We start from the raw sequence: 17387 nt of genomic DNA on the forward strand, positions 1-17387 counted from the left end.
TATGTCGCCCTCTGCTTTCGGCATCAGGGACATACATGTAACACTCCAGGGCTTTCCTGTCACATCGGGGCAAATATTCTGGTATGTCGCCCTCGAAGCCATGTATTAGATGTATAATATTTAACTTGTTGAACTTATTTGAATACAAAGTTGCACACAGCGATAATTTTTATGTAATGTAATGTGCTCGTACCCACAACAGTCGAAGATGTTTCATTTTGAGTATTTTTGATGACTTTTTTGTTTTGTTTTGTTACAAAAAATATTCCCGGTAGTTTTTTTGCGACAACAAAGTAGACATTAACAGTGCTACGAATCAAACTAACTGGAGAATATCATTTTTCGAAAGAATTAATTATCGCTGTTAAAATATTATGCCTTTAAAAAAAAGAACAGAATATAACTATAACAGAATATAGCATTACGTCTTTTCTAAGAGTACTTGTTACTACAAGTACTACTAAATTGAAAAGCATTTAAATAATTAAGGACCTTTTCGATCGGTTGTTTGAAATACTAGTAATGAGATGTTTTCCCTTATAGAGTCAAAGTTGATGTACTTCATGCGCGAACAGATCTTACATTATGTCGTATACCGTAAACGTACTAAATTTAGCGTGTAAGCTGTTCGGCGGAATATGATTTTTCAACAAGTTAGTGTCGATTTGATTTGGCGCGTGTACCTAGTGTACCTAATGTTTACATAGTATTAAACTACAGTGAACTTATATATTTCACATTTGGCGATGTACTTGATTTTGCGGACGCCGTTTTTATGCCTAAAACGCTAAATAGAATACACAGCGAAATGGAGTCCGTTTCCAGTATATAAATACATTTTCAGGTATCAATAAAGTGTTTTAAATAAACGTAGACGGGTGCATTTGACTCCCGTGATCAATCAAAATCAAAATAGAGTTAAAAGTTCTGATGTATTTTATTCAGTGATGCAATTCACAGTAAATTTGTACAGAAATTGTTTAACAATTGACTTTCTATTATACAAAAACTAATATAAAATATGTCTGTAAACATCAATTATATGATAACCATGCAAATGAAGATTTAAAACCCCCAATAAGATTACAGTTTACTAGAATTGCAATTATTTAAATACCAAAAAATTGTAATGATGATAATAATAATAAAGAAATGTTTAAACACAATTTACTTGACTTGCATATCAGGCACATAGCATCGTTTTTGAAAGTTGGACGGGGACAGACTCATCCCAGAAAGAGAAACAACAATTTTCAAAAATCATGAAAATCAAAATTCATAATCAATAGAGGTGGAAGGGGGAGGAAGGCCAGCAAAAGTTAAAACTATTTGAAAAAAAATCCCTAAAGCATAAAAAACCTAATTCGTTTTGGGAAGGGGGTGTAGTATATTTGTAACTTCAGTTTCACTCTTAATATTCATTACAATTTTTTATATACATCAAACAAGGGGGTATTACTATGACAATTCATTTGTTTTATGTAAACCAAGTAAAATATTTGCACCCCTATTCACACCCCTCCCCCAGTTCTTCCTTCAAGGTTCCTTCTTTGCATGTATGTAAAACAACACTAGCTAGGAATAATGTACCTAAAACGTTTAACAGAAAACTGATGATATTAAAAAGCATGTAATCTTCCTTTTTTTTCATCAGTCAGCTCCTATTCAATACCAATGTAAAAGAGGCTATTTTGGTTTTGTGTTTGCACACTGTCATGAACCTGTTCAGTACTTTTGTTTTGTTTATACACCTCTGCATATACATCTCGTCTAGAGTGACTTCTATTGCTACATGTATTATTTGGAACTGGAAAAACAGGTATTGAATCTATAGGCTGGTTAATAGATGGTCCATCGTCATGATCACGATTACTTTCCAGATTTGTTGCGGATGAATAACGATCACCTTGTTGTTTGTCTTCTTCTTCTGTGCACTTAATATTTTCTACCTCGTCAGAAGAGACGTAAAGGGGGTTTCCTCTTAAGACATTGCTTGAATCAGCATTGTCATTTGAAGGTGCACTGTCCTCTTCCGTAGATTTATCTCGGTTACATTCCAGATTTGTTGCGGATGAATAACATTCACCTTGCTGATTGTCTTCTTCTTCTGTGCACTTAATATCTTCTACCTCGTCTGAAGAGACATAAAGGGGGTTTCCTCTTAAGGCATTGCTTGAATCAGCATTGTCATTTGTAGGTGCACTGTCCTCTTCCGTAGATTTATCTTTGGTTCTTTCAATTTTTCCTCTTCAGAAATGAAAAAAAACAAAATCAAAAGACGAACAACTTAAAAGATATTAGAGAACTCCATGCTATATCATAATGGCTTGTACCTGACATATAAACTGATTCATTTAATGAGATGTGTAACTACATTTAGATACCATCTTGTGTGTAACAAGTTACATATTCAGTTTAACATAATTGATTCGTTAAAGTGTAATAGATTACTAAATGTTAGTTTTCCTTATGTAACACATGTATAAACAAATTATACAGACCTTTTCGTCAGGGCTAAGACACAAGTTATTAGTCCAATAAGTATTATTACAACCCCAAGCCCAAAACCGGCGATGATATCTAAAACAACAAAATTCTCTATTTTTTATCTTAAAATGAAAATTAGATGTTAAGTAAATCTAAGGAATTCTAACATTTCTTTTGTACTCTTGTAATACAGGTATAAGGTTTTGACGTAACAACGTTTAGCCTGAAAACGAGTTTTGATGGTAAATGGAATTTTTCAGTTATAAATTAACAAATGTATCAAAATGTGCATGTCCTCAAAATCTAATAATATGTCATTTTTACATTTCTTGTGTCCTGTGTTTTAAATTGCCGAAGATATGATTAAACATGTAAGAGAGGTAGGGACATCTATCGGCGCATATTGTAGAAAAATACAGTTGGCTCTCATGACATTATTCGTATTACAAACGATGTATGTTTTTGTTCTATATGTCCAGTCAAGTTTTCGAAGACGACCATATTAGGAGAAGTACCAGACGCTTTCAGTACAGACCGTCAAGGTCAGCATGCTTCGACGTCTGAGTCAATTTTTTTTTAGTTGCAATTATAAATCTCATAAGGTTAATCAAAGTACTGAGAGTACTGAAAGACGGAGTCTTGAAAGTTTTAATTTATAATTGTCCACCTTTTTCTTGAATATGTTAAAACAAACTATGAGTTTAAATTTGTTGTTTCAAACTAGTATGTTAAAATTCGCCTTTTTGCAATTGCCTGATACTTTGTATAAATTTTACTAAATCCCGGCCGGGACTGTTCTTCATAATTGTAGACAATTCACACAATGGTATTTCATGTAAAATAAGACCCAAGGAAAATTTTTAAAAACTACAACTAAGCGGGGAAATCAAAACGTCAATTATATTTAGGTAGATAATTTAAATTATAAGATTTATTTAATTTTATGATTCAAGGGAAAATCCACAAGTCGGACGTATCTGTTATACAAGGTTTATGAAAACTCCGAAAACTCTCACACTGCTGAATTACCGAACGAAGTTAACATTTGCATACCGATAACAAACGCACTCACCTGACGTTTGAAATATTTATTTTTACAATAAGATTATACCAATTACTATAACAATAAGAAAGTTCGTCACGGTAGCCATTTTGATATTTTAGACCGACTTATCTGTCACGATCTTCTTGCAGCGATTCATATAAAATTAATAGGTAAAATTTAATTCGTTCGCCACTTACTACGTTTTTGTTTTAACTGGTGCGTCATCTACACGAATTGCGATACAACTGTTCCTTTCATTAAAAATCATATTCAAAATTCAGTCAACTGCTTTTCAAATAGAAAAATCTAGAAAGTGGAGACCAAAAGTAATGAATCATGTCATGTTTTGGGGTAGACCTTTCCTGATTGGCTGTTATATATGTCGTTAAAAATAAAACAACAGCATAATAAAGACATTAATTGATAAATTTACAGAGATAAGTCAGTTAAAGGACTGGTTGGAAAAAAAAGTAAGGAAGATGTACAGATCGGTTACTTATTGCTAATGAAAAAGAGATGGTTTCATGTGTAGGAAAAATATTCACATGGCGGTAATATGTTTTACTGACAATTGCTAAAGCAAAAATTATTGTATGATAATTGTAAATTGTTAACGTGAGCTATAAATTCAGAATTATTTGATTTTAAGGTTCCCTAATATATGCAATGGTAACGTTTTTAACAGCAAAATTAAGTATTATGTATGTTGTAGGACATTGCCATTTCAGGGAACTGTATCCTTTCAATATACCCTCGTATAATAAGCACACATTTTCATGCGTGTCTTGGAAAAAATGAACTGATGAACTGAACAAAATCTATTTCATTTCATTTTTTCGAGGAACTACAGTGAAGGATTTGTAAATCAGATTTTAAAACTACGATAAAAAAACTTGTAGTTTTTATCTTTTTAAAATTGAGATAAGTACTATTTATTTACATGTACTACCACACGGTAAATAAAAGTAAATATTTTTTTTTTAAACATAACGACCATGCATTATCTCTGAATTCATAGATCTAATATTGGTGCGAGATATTTACCGATGTGAGAAATATCGGCTGGGTTTCTGATGAGACATTAAGATATTGATGAAGAATTTTTTTTATATCATGAATATGACTGGTTTTGTCCGTTATAAAGTATAAACTTATGTCTCATAACATTAAAAAAATACATGATTATATATTCCAACTAAGACGGACAACATGAAAATTAACATTTAATTTGGTTTTTCAATCGATAAGATTGTATAATATTATTACTTATTAGGTTAGTTACTGACTCACTACGGAAATATATTGGGTTGATCAATCTCATAGATCTTCTATGAGATTGATCAACCCAATATATTTCCGTAGTGAGTCAGTAACTAACCTAATAAGTGTTTTGTTTTCTCGAGGACTATCAAGCGACATATTTATTCACAAATAGCGATGATCTAAGCAAAGATGCCTAACATCTCGTCCAATTTAACTCGATCATCATTTAAACTCTTCAAAATTTTCAATTTCACCTTTCAAATACTCTTTCAAAATCTTTGCTTCACCCATGTTTACTTACAATGTTTTGTTGCTATTCAATTTTAAATGTTTTCTCCCTTTCCTCTGTAGATATTTGAACAAATTTCGACGCTGCCATTTTGTTCTGCTCCAGACAAAACAATGTGACGTCAATATTCTAAGGGCAACTACTCTAATTTTAAAAAAAATTCAAAGGGCAACTACTCCAAATACTTTAAGAACTTACGGCATGCAGTTTATGTATAAAATAATATGAAATGTCGAAATGAATAAGCGAAGCGTCGACCAATGACGGCCATATTGCCTAATATTATTTCTCACAGAACAAATATAGAGATATATGAGGCAATCACGTGCTATGTTTAAACCAATGAAAATGTGACATTTCAGTCCAAGGGAAAACAATATTTGATATATTGGTCACCCGAAATGTATAATTTATATAAATTTTGCTTACAATGCATTGTTCAAAATTTAAATTCCGTTTAATTAACTTAAAAGTCAATGAACGATAAGGCAAATTCAGACTTGTTTTTATGTTCTATGTACAAAATTTAGAGATGAACAGCAGTCATGCCGCAAGTAGACTGGAAGCCAATGAAACACCTCTCTAATGTAAGACATCTGTGTATAACCCGTCCAGATTTTAATATCGGCTCGCGCATTAAGTTTCAGGTGATAGATTACGAAAATAAAATTCAAAACTTTTCAAAAATGGCACATTGCGTTTCGGAACTTTACTTTCGATTCAACCTTCATCCTCTTTCATTGATGAATGAGCTCGTCCACCAACTGATTCGTCGACGGCAATGTCCATTCAGTTACGCAACTCATTCCACAAATCGAAGCCGAGCAAGAATAGACTGATCAATAAAGCTATTTGATTATTTTCTTTATAGAATTTGGTTTATACATAGAGGACTTAAAACGATTTAATGCGTGTTTTTATGATATATATTTACTGAAATGCATGAAAAGTTTCTGCACTTTTTTTACGCGTAGACTCAAAAAGTCTAAAAACTGATTGTTTTTGATTGATAGTAAGTTTTAAACTAACATCAACACACACACAACAAAATATTAAACATTACAGTATATTTTTAATGAAATGAGTGTTCATGACAGTTAGTATGTACATTTATTCATGTAGAATCATGCAATTCTAAAAATTTAAAAATGGCATGCTTTTCCGGGTATAATCAAAGTTAATTTCAATGTTGGATTGGTCAAAAAGAAAAAAAAAAGTTTTTATCCGAAATTCAATTTCTGTTTAGAAAATGTATGACAGAAATTTGAAATTCTCTCTAAAAAATATATTTTAAAAATTAGTTTTATCAGTAACCATATTATATGAGTAAACAAATATGCATTTGCAGAGTTCCATATCAAATGTGCAAATAAAATGTAACAACTAGAGATGTCAATTAAATTATATAAATGTTTTTCAGGAGGTTATAAAATTTTACATAATCAAAGTAACATTTCCTTTTTTTCGACTAAAGTTCATTGTTTAAATCTTTAAAATCAACACTTACATATCATTTTCTGTGAATCATCTGGTATTGTTTTCATGGTCGGAGAATTAAAACTGACACTAGCCGTTTCCTTTGAATTTGTGATGACATCTCTATTCATATTATTTGTAACAGTGGCTTCTTTCGATGGCTCAACAAAAGAGCTTGATCTTGAGTGGGTTGACGGGGTTGTTGTAGTCAGTATTGATTTTAAATTTGTTGTTGTTGATGGTGTTGTTGATGTCGTTGATGTTGTTTTCGAAGTTGTCGTTGTTGTTGATCTCGTTGTTGATGCTGTTGATGCTGTGCATCTCACACTCAAATCTCCATCGTTGCCACCTGAAAAGATAAAAAATTAATGTAGTAGAACATATGGAACGCCATAGCTGCCTTTAGATCAATTTCATATTATATGAATCGGTATATCTTTTATATGCAATAGTAATATCATTATATGCAGTGGTGACATCATTATACGCAGTGCTGACATCATTATATACTGTAATTTCACCATTATATCCAGGGGTAAACTCTTTTTATGGAGTGGTAACATCATTACGTTATGTCGTAAGATCATTATGTGCAGTGGTTTTTTCATTATATGCTATGAAAAAATCTTTATATGATAGGATGAATTCATTTTATACAGCTAAACTCATAATGAACTATTGTTTCATCGTTGTGTTATGTGGTACACTCTTCATGTGCAGTTGCGAAGTCCTTTTATGCAGTACATCTTCTTGGGATTAGGTGATAACTTCATTATATGCAATACTAACTTCATGTTATGGCGTGTTAAAATCATTATGTACATTTCTATGATGGTTAAACCTTTATGTATTGTGGTGAAAGCTTTATATTCAATTGTAAATCCGACGGACGCGTTTTAGTGTCACATATACACTTCACATTTTTTTTTATTCTACACTTTAATTTGTAAATTGTACACTTAAATCTGTAAAATTCACACTTTTAAGTGTAAAATTCACACTTTAATCTGTAAAATTAACACTTTATTCTGTAAATTTTACACCTTCATCTGTAAAATTCACACTAAAATCTGTAAAATTCACACTTTAAAGTGTTAAATTCACACTTTAATCTGTAAATTTTACACTTTAATCTGTAAATTTTACACTTTAATCTGTAAAATTCACACTTTAAAGTGTAAAATTCACACCTTAATCTGTAAATTGTACACTTAAATCTGTAAACTTTACACTTTAATCTGCTAAATTTACACTTTAATTTGTGAATATTACACTTTAATCTGTTAAATTCACATTTTAATCTGTAAAATTCACACTATAATTTGTAAATTTTACACTTTAATCTGTAGATATTACACTTTAATCGGTAAATTTTACACTTTAAAGTGTAAAATTCACACTATTATCTGTACATTTTACACTTTAATCTGTAAAACTCACACTTTCAAGTGTAAAATATATATTAATTTTACACTTTAAAGTGTGAATTTTACAGATTAAAGTGTAAAATTTACAAATTAACATCAATTCTCTGTAAACACCAAAAATACGTGGCCACGCACTATCATAGAATTGAATTTTATCTCTCTGACTTGAAAGTGTTCCATATGAAGACTCTCTGTGGGTATATTTTTGACAGTTCATACTCAGTTTCCATAGCAACGACATTGAAACATTTTGCTTCTGGCCAAATTGACATATAGAGTACCATTATATAAATAACTCGTATGCTCCCTAAATGCATGAAGGTTTGATCATGACATTGGTTTAATTGTATAAGTAAGTAATCGATGTACTTGTACACATAAATTGATTTAAGTGAAATGTACAGATAACAATACCATCGGTTTTTGTTTCATAGATTTAGCTTATAATATAGTGAAAAACAGGCATATTAAATAATATCAATTTAATTTTAAGCAGGCAATTGAAAGCGGGAATACACATTTTTGTAATAAGATAAGACCTTGGTCTAATAAATACAATCAAAATTGGCTTGGGTATATTCACTGGCTTTAACTTACAACTATTTGAAGTTACCGCTTTTCCACAAAATACAACTTAAAGTTACTTCCCTTTGTTGACTCTTCTGTATTGAAGTACAAAAAGAGACTTCACAACAACATGGCAAAAGCAGACGTTGGAAAAACATAGATCAAGTGGGGTGGAGAAAGCATGTGATTTAAGTTTATGTATTTAGAGATAGTCTCTAATGAATTGGTGAATATGAAATGAACCATGCTCTATTGGGATTTAGCTTAATTGCTGATCTGTGCTGTATTCAAACCTTTTGTAAACACGTGACTGTCTTATACAAAATGATCAAGTGAAAAGGACAGCGTTTTCCTCTACATAAGTTTCGGTAATCTGACATACGAATCCAGCACTCAACCAAGGAAGCTAATGAGCTACCAACCTGCAACACTTATATAGGAATGCAAAACAATTAAACACCCCTACCCCGGACTGATGGTGTGGAAAGAATCGCAGTGTGTACTCTTCTAGAGTGTCAACCCATGACGAGCATAGTTCTGAGGTACCCACAGCGATTACAAAAATCCATCATTGCCATGCATTTTATATGTGAAAGTCAGATCTGGTGCCAATGATGTAGTTTGATTAAATTAACCCCAAATCTCTGGAATATACATGTATATGTTTAAAAACCTCATGAACAAGCGAAGAAATAGGATCATAAAAAGGCAGTCGATGGAGATAAGATGCAGTTCATGGCAGTCCTTATTCCAATTGGTCAAGGTATGTATATTCACATCCAAATCAAATAACTTTCAACCAATCTTTTAGTCTGTTCAAGCTTCCATCGCTTGTTTTTGATTTTCTCAATGAATACACCTCAGGTCTAAATGTTATTGTACAGAGTAAATTTTAAAAATCAGGCATCAGATTCCCCTGGCAAACAAAAATATCCCTCCCAAAACACCCTCTCCAATTATTAACAGTATCACCCAGGTTCTTCATGTTATTCACAATATGAAATTTCAGTTGTTATTATTTTTTTTAATTGATAATTTTAGGTTGTCTGTATACTGATACTTAAATTAAAAGAAAATACAAATCCCCACCCCCCCCCCTCAAAAAAAAATGTTTTTCACCTTTTTGATTTATATTCTTTCGCATCATGTTATATTTCATACCTAAGTTGTTTTTGGGTTGTTGTTTTTTTTTTTGCTGATTTGAGCCATCTTAATTAAACAAACAGTGATGGAAATACAATTTGGAACAGACTACTTCATTTAGATTATAAATATGCATGTAAAGTTAACAGAATTAAAGTAAAGGTAAAGGTAATTTGGGAATTTGTTTAAAATGATTCATTTTGTTATAAATTTGCTGTGAATATATTAAAATACAATTGTAGGATTATGTGTATGCTGCAGAAACAAATGAATTTGGCTCTTGTCATCACAATGGAGTCTGTCAAAAGGGAGACATAAACAGAAAATGTGAGTTGATGATATTAAACAAAAATAATCAAAAAGTGATGTAGATATTCAAATCAGCTGATAGTTTATTATCTATCATGCAGGGATCAACAGTTACACTTGTCCAGTTGCTGTGTCCAGCTGATCTTTTTATTTGGACAAGTCAATCTACACAAACACTTGTCTGGTTTACAATTCATTTTTCTCGAACAATTATGATATGATGATAGACGTCATAAAAGTCATGAAAAATTAAATATTTTTTTTTTCACTTTAATGGAACAGATCAAACTTTTAGTATAAGAAAAAAGTAACATCAAATTTCAGTGAAGGTTGCAAACCTATATCCAAACTATATATAGTAGCTTAGTTGCTGAAATAAATGTACTAAATCTACTTGTCAGTGTCATATCACTAGAACACACCAGCAGATTGAGTAGAATGTTCTTCTCTTGAGTGATATTATATACAATAGTAAGATATGTTTTAAACCTTAATAATTTATTTTAGATATGAATACTGACCCAGTACTGAGATACACTGTATTTGATAACACCAACAATAAGGATAATTATAATAAAATATTTTGTGACAGTAAATAATGTGGAGACCAACCATACTCTTATCAATTTCTATCATTTATATTATATGCCATTCATAATTTTTCCATACTTTTCAATGACAAATTACAATTTATAATAGCATTTACACAAGTAAGCAACTTGCCCGAAGAACAGGTTAATATTTTAGTTAAAGCTATACACGCTATAATTAGCGTCAATTTTGAATGACAGTGAAAACGCATGTGTTTGTCTACTTATAAAAGTTATCCTTAATCTCTAAATTACAAGGGTGAATTCCATCTCGTTACAAAGATATAGATTTTTAATTGTTTATTTTCCTGCCAGGAAAATATACCTTTTTTATGAATATTGATGAAGGAAGAGCAAACCGACCTCATTGCGCATGTCCGCGGAGAACTAGGTGGTCGTTATTGTTTGCCTAATTAAATATCCAACTTGATTTTTAATATGCTTAACAGTTGTTAATTTGAAATACATACATGTATAATGAGTAAAATACGCTTGCCATTCACGATACCCTTACTTCTGCATTAACACTTATAGGATCTATAAATAGCACATAAGGGAAAAACACAGGTCTACGTCATTTTTTTAAAGGAAGTATTCATATCTACTCACAGGCTTGTATTCTTTTCTTTTGTTTGTACTCGTATATCGGACAAATTTATGCTTTACTGAAAATATCCTTTCCTTTGTGAAACTATCACAATTATGAAGATGTTGACCCTTCACCAGTTTTGGTATGATAGGCTAAATTTAGCTGTCGATATCACGTGATAGATTGATATTCACGAGGAGGCAATACTTTCCTGGCAGGAAAATAAATATTTTTTATTGTTTAATATTTGATATATTTGTTACGTGATCGAATTGAGCATTATAATTAACAGAATAAAGGTAACTTTTATTAGTAATCAAACACATACATTTTCCCCTTTATTCAAAATTGACGCAAATCATAGCGTGTATAGCTTTAATGGTGAGCCCTGTTATGCTATATTTAATTCAGTTGCGGCTATTAATTAGTGCATGCAGCTATAGACTATATTCCAAGTGAAAATAACATTAATCAATATAACTTTAAAAAAAGAGATAATAATTAAAAGCCATTTCCTCTTTTTCACTTTTGAAATTTTGTACATGAAAACATAAACACATCAGGATTTTGCTTCTTATTTGAAAAAAAATAAATAAAAATTCAGTCACATTCGAACATGTCTGTTGTGGTATTTTATGCAAAATACATTACATGTTCCTGTAAATGATTTTATTAAATGATCCATACATGTAATATTTTACTTTTTCAACATTGCAGAGTGTTGAGAACAGTCCAGTGAATACCCAGACCAACAAGACAGCCAGACATACAATTCTAGATGAACAAATAATAAACAAACTGAACTCGCTAAAATATTGAGCAATTCAACAATAATTTATTGTCACTTTGTTGTGTATTTTTATTTTATTTTCATGATTTGGAATATATTTTGAATATTAATTTGAAGAATATTTATTAGCTTTTAAGTAAGTGTTGATTTTTATTTCTGGAGTTGCATTGAAAAGATATATCATTTTCCCATTGTGCTGATATTTGGAGTTATCTGCCCTTTATCATACAAAAAAATCAATTTAAGCCTTCTTAAAGTGGTTAAAATCATAAATATTGTTATCTATTCAAGCAGTTAACCTAATTCATTGATGGAAAATATCTAAAAACAGAATTTCATGCTATTATTATTTGTTAAGACTCAATTAATAGACTTTCTTGCTTGGAGTTATCTGCCCTTTGCAAAAAATATATAGAAACAATTCTTATAAAGCCAAATTAAATTATCCTGATACATTGAATTTTAAATATTTTAAAATATCTAATAAGTTTTTTATTTATTTAAGCAGAAAAAGTATTTTAAAGGAGTTTTATGATCAACTTATTGTTTAAAAAATATTTCATAAAATTTTTAGGGGGTTGGAAAGGTGTCAAATTAAGAAATTTTGGAAGTAAAATAAACAAAAACGAAAAAGATACCCGCTCCAGTTTTTATAAATAATATTTTATATACATATGATGTTTTAAAATTTACAATTGATTTATTTTTTCTTTGCCTGCAATTTTTGAGAGACTTTCAAAATTACAGGGTGAAAATTGAAATATCAAAATGTAGAAATGTTGGCCATCTTTGAGCCACCAGATTTAAAATAAACAAGGACATCGAGATTTTTTTTCTCTTGCATCATGTACATCTATATTTGTACTATGTATATTATGTGTGAAATATCTTGAAAATTTATAAATAAGCCCATTCTGTGACTTTGAGTTTACCTTATTTTCCAACTCAAAAACTGTGTATTTGGGCCCTAAATGAATGAAATTGGTTACCATGGCAACCAAGGTCATGGGCATCATTTTGATGGTGGATAATGTCATACCTTATGAGTATCAATCACCTGAGAAAGTTTCATGAAAATCTGAGATCATGCGTGCCATGACCCTATAGTAAAACTTTGGTTTTTACAGAGAATTGATCTTAAAAAGTGCAAAATGTACAGATTAAGTGTAAAATTTACAGATTAATGTGTGAATTTTACACATTAAAGTGTGAATTTTACAGATTAATTTGTAAAATTTACAGTTAAAAGTAAAATAAATTTCAAAAAATGATTGTACTTTGTAGAAATTTAATACCCCCTCTGCTTCTAGACCCGCGCATACAGTTAGGTAGACCACTATGTATTTATATGTTAGCATAGAACAATTTGATTTCTACTTGCTAGCGTGTTTTAAATATACATGTAATTCTTCGGAGCTAAATTAAAAAATCTAATTCTCTCTATTCAAAAACGTTTATATTGAGTTACTTTGCTCTTTAAAATCATTTTAATAGCATAAATATAAACCGTGGCGCTTGAAACAAACTTGTCCGAACATCGCTGGTTCATACATTATTGAACGGCTTGCTTTTAACGACGTCGAACAATGTGTACATATATTTTTGAAAACGAGATATTTTACAAAAAACAATACATTAACTTTATCGATTAATGGGTTACTTTGTTTTAAAATCCCTTGTTCAGCAGCAAATGTTTACAATTCATGTTTATAATGTGAACAAAGTCGGTAACGTTGAAAAAACCCAGCAACCATGTAAAATATTACAATGACAAGCGTTTTGAAACTTATTCATCCCGACCTTATAAAACGGATATTATATAATTTAAAAAATACCAAGCAGTTAGTCTCGGTGATTATTCGGCCACCCTGCGTAACCACTCTGCTATACTGGACACGATGAAGTTTGCGAAGATTTAAAACACAATTTTTTTAACTTTGGAGGTGTTTTTTTTTAAGTTTAATATCTAAAAATATGCCTCAGTCTTTGAAACAGAACTTGGATACGCCATGAAACCAGTCACATTTTTTAGTGTAACCATTGTACAATTTGTTTACTGCATGGAGGTCTAGAACGAGGGGGGGGGGGGGGGTCACGGGGAGGACCCAACCCCAGGAAAATTCAAATTTCTTAAATATCCATAAATTTACCAAAAATTTAAAATTTGCCTCGGACCCATCTCCTTCCACCCCTTCGGCAAACTTAGTATTTATCGCCCCCCCCCCCACGAAAAAATTTCTGGATCCGCGTATAAGATTGTCTTATAAAAATGATATCTGCAACCTCTTTATTGAAAAAAGCAAAGAAACTGCAACACCTTCTTTGTAGGATTTAAAATACAAAAATACATGCCAGGTGAGCTTCAATTTCATACAGTGGATGAAACAACCATAAAAAGAGGTTAAGACCAACCAATTCCTTTATTATTTCTTAAAAATCAAATTAATTTAAAAACAGGAGGCCCATGGGCCACATCGCTCACATGAGGAACAATAGGTATAAAAACAGCTTCTCGGAGTCATAATACAAACTATTTGGACAATGTTCAATGATACATGTAGATCCTATTAAATAAAGTCCATTTTCCCCCTGGATATTCTTATGTTTATAAACATTAGTTCATTTTCTAACAGGATGATTTTATAGTCATATCACATGTTGAGTATTGCAGTTCTCAAAAAGATCATTAACAGTTTTTTATATATGGGATATAAACCGACATACAATTGTAAAATCATTTTAAAATATTACATTGGTCAGGAAAATTATCAGTTGATAATTAATTCGCTGAAATAAGATTGATATTTGCGCAGACTTTGTTCTATATTTCAGAGAAGTTTTTAATACTTTATGATTTTAAAATTGAAATATAAATTCCACTCCAGTTTAATCATTAAAGCAGCAATGGCATAAAAATGGTCTTCTTTTTCTACAATGTAAGAGTGCTTTTAACGTTTCAATATGTACACCATCTACTTGCTTACAATATATGGATATCAATGAATTTCCATAGAAAATAGAAAAACAATGTTCTTTTTGTTAAAGTGTAAATAAATAACTGTCAGTGCGTCGTAGGGCACAGAAAGACGTTGGTTCGATTTACTTGTAGGTAAACTACGACACGGGTGTTCTTACTGCCTTTCACAAGGCAAACGTACGTCTGGTGCACACAAATTGTAAGACAAAAGTACGCTGCACTCGTGCACCGCACGTTTCGAGTGCATGCCAAACCGTTTTTAAACAAACTTGTCCGTGACACCTATGACTCGATTATTAAACATTCGTTTGTTTTACGTTGCATTCTCAATCAAGTCAGCAGGATATTTAACGATCAGCCACGGGAACCACGACTTACAAAATCCGTAGCACACGCACAATTCCCAAACACTTCTGACCAATTCTGGCTTTAAATCTTCAAACTATAGCTATTACTTCTTTGATTGTTAAAGGAGAAGAGAAAAATAAACGTATTTTACCGTACTTACGAATCTGAAGACATTGATGAAACCTTCCCTGTTTGGAAGGTTTTGTGTATTCTGCTTTTACATGCACTATCTGATTACTTTGGACGTGTAACGTATGGTTAGACCCTGCTGGGGCTGGGCAGTCGAACATAAAGTCATCGTTAATTTTGATTTGTGTATTGCATTCCTCTGCAGTTGATTTCTTCGACAACACAAAGAGGTTCCCAGTAAACTTTGTGGTTACATTGCAGGTACATGGACTGTTGATTTCATAGAAGTCTATATGTATTACTAGAGCTTTATACACTGATGGGTCACATCTAGATACAACTACACCGGGGTCGTTTGCTACAGAAGAAAAAGAAAACTTAAATTGTGGATTCAATATTCCACTGATTTTTACTTGAATAATAAATGAAACAAATATGTTGTACTTACCATTCAGTAAACATTGTCCTAAAAAGAGATGATTAAAATATTATTTCTTGAATGTGTCTTTAAGCAGAGAAAATTTACTTAAAATGAGTCTACAATAAAAAAAAATGATGCAAAAAGAAATTACACAAAAAATTAAATGAATGTATCAACATTTAATATGTTAATTTAATCACAAAAACATTTCTATTAATATTCAATTAACCATCTTCTGTTAGCATATATAAACAAAATACACGAAAATGTGTGATAATTGAGAACAATATATTGCTCTGCCTTTTCGTTTTGAATAAAATATATAATTCAACATAAAATATTCATAACAGATAAATATTCAATTTATAATTGATGTGTCACCGAAAGGCTCCAAATATTAATACATGTATTAAAGGCGATTGAATAAGTCTACAATGTAAGACTTTAAAAGAGAATCATATGCATTCTTGTGTGGAGAATGCCAACACAGTTTAGAACTAAGAATTATATATATCTAACTAAAGCATTTTTTATTTTGATTTGGTATACCGATTGATTATTTTCTGATCAAGCCTGGACATAGCACTAAGCTTAAGTAGTCATACAATCATCCTATCATTTATTGTTACAGTTCATTCTAAAGGACCAACTAATGGCAAATTTTGTTTCTTTTGTGGATTATTTAAACAACAATTTATATTAATATTAATTGTTCTAATAAGTAGAAATATTAACAAAACAAGTATCATTACAAGTTAAAAACACTATCTAATGCTATGAATTTAGCATTGATTTCAGAATTATAGATTCTGCTTTTTTTATTTCCAAAAATGATAACAGTGAAATTATGAGTCTTCCTCCATCCCCTTTCCAATATTATGCAACACCACCAGCTTTGAAAACATCTAGTTGATTTTCGATTACGTTATTTCACCCGTCAGAAATATGCTCAAAATTGAAACTTTTGCATAACATGTACACAAAAGTCAATGCATTGTATAAAGATACAGTATTTTAAATACTATAATTAAACAGTTAATTAAATGTTAAATGGGATATTCTAATTACCAAATTGACAGGTTAAATACATTGTCCGTTTAAAATAACTACACATAGATTGTACTTAAGATGAAAAAAAAATATGCGGATTACAGTTTTTAGAAAATAAGAAAATTTTTCAAATTGAATTCAACGTATAATAGAAATAGCGTAGCTGCTGCATTGTTTCATTACTTTGTAATTTAATAGAACAGTGAAACAAACCTTTTACAGTGACAAGGAAGACAGAGGCCAGTAACCAGCAGAACATTTTCTTCTTATTACTCAAGGTCTAAAAAAATAACTAGAGAGAAAAACAAATGATAACCCCTACATACAAGTTTAAAAATAGACTCGAGTTATTTTGATATTTAGGATTATTTTTAATGAACCAGATACGAAAACATAGTCATAATACTTATAAACTCCTAGCTGCCTCAACAAATAGTAGCCTTTAAGAAGACATTATTCAAACCTCTTCATACGGTGTTTTCTTTAT

General features: G+C 30.9%; 1 protein-coding gene across 1 annotated transcript; it reads right to left on the bottom strand.

Moving 5' to 3' along the window:
* Positions 1-1661: 1661 nt before the first annotated feature.
* On the bottom strand, positions 1662-17159 carry LOC128184876 (uncharacterized protein DDB_G0290685-like). The gene is made up of 7 exons (XM_052854509.1): positions 17114-17159; positions 15878-15895; positions 15452-15787; positions 6592-6909; positions 2502-2580; positions 2087-2247; positions 1662-1918 (listed from the first exon to the last, which is right to left on the bottom strand). The coding sequence occupies exons 1-7, from the start codon at positions 17157-17159 to the stop codon at positions 1662-1664; spliced, it is 1215 nt and encodes a 404-aa protein (XP_052710469.1).
* Positions 17160-17387: the final 228 nt, after the last annotated feature.

Source organism: Crassostrea angulata, chromosome 5 (assembly GCF_025612915.1).
Source record: "Crassostrea angulata isolate pt1a10 chromosome 5, ASM2561291v2, whole genome shotgun sequence".
Classification (NCBI taxonomy): Eukaryota; Metazoa; Mollusca; class Bivalvia; order Ostreida; family Ostreidae; genus Magallana; species Magallana angulata.

Coding starts and splice junctions, on each gene's coding strand:
- LOC128184876 (XM_052854509.1), bottom strand. CDS start 17,159: ATGTTCTGCTGGTTACTGGCCTCTGTCTTCCTTGTCACTGTAAAAG. Junction 2,581..6,591: donor TGATTCACAGAAAATGATAT/GTAAGTGTTGAT, acceptor TTGTTGTTTTAG/ATATCATCGCCGGTTTTGGG. Junction 1,919..2,086: donor AGAAGAAGACAATCAGCAAG/GTGAATGTTATT, acceptor CAGAAGAAGAAG/ACAAACAACAAGGTGATCGT.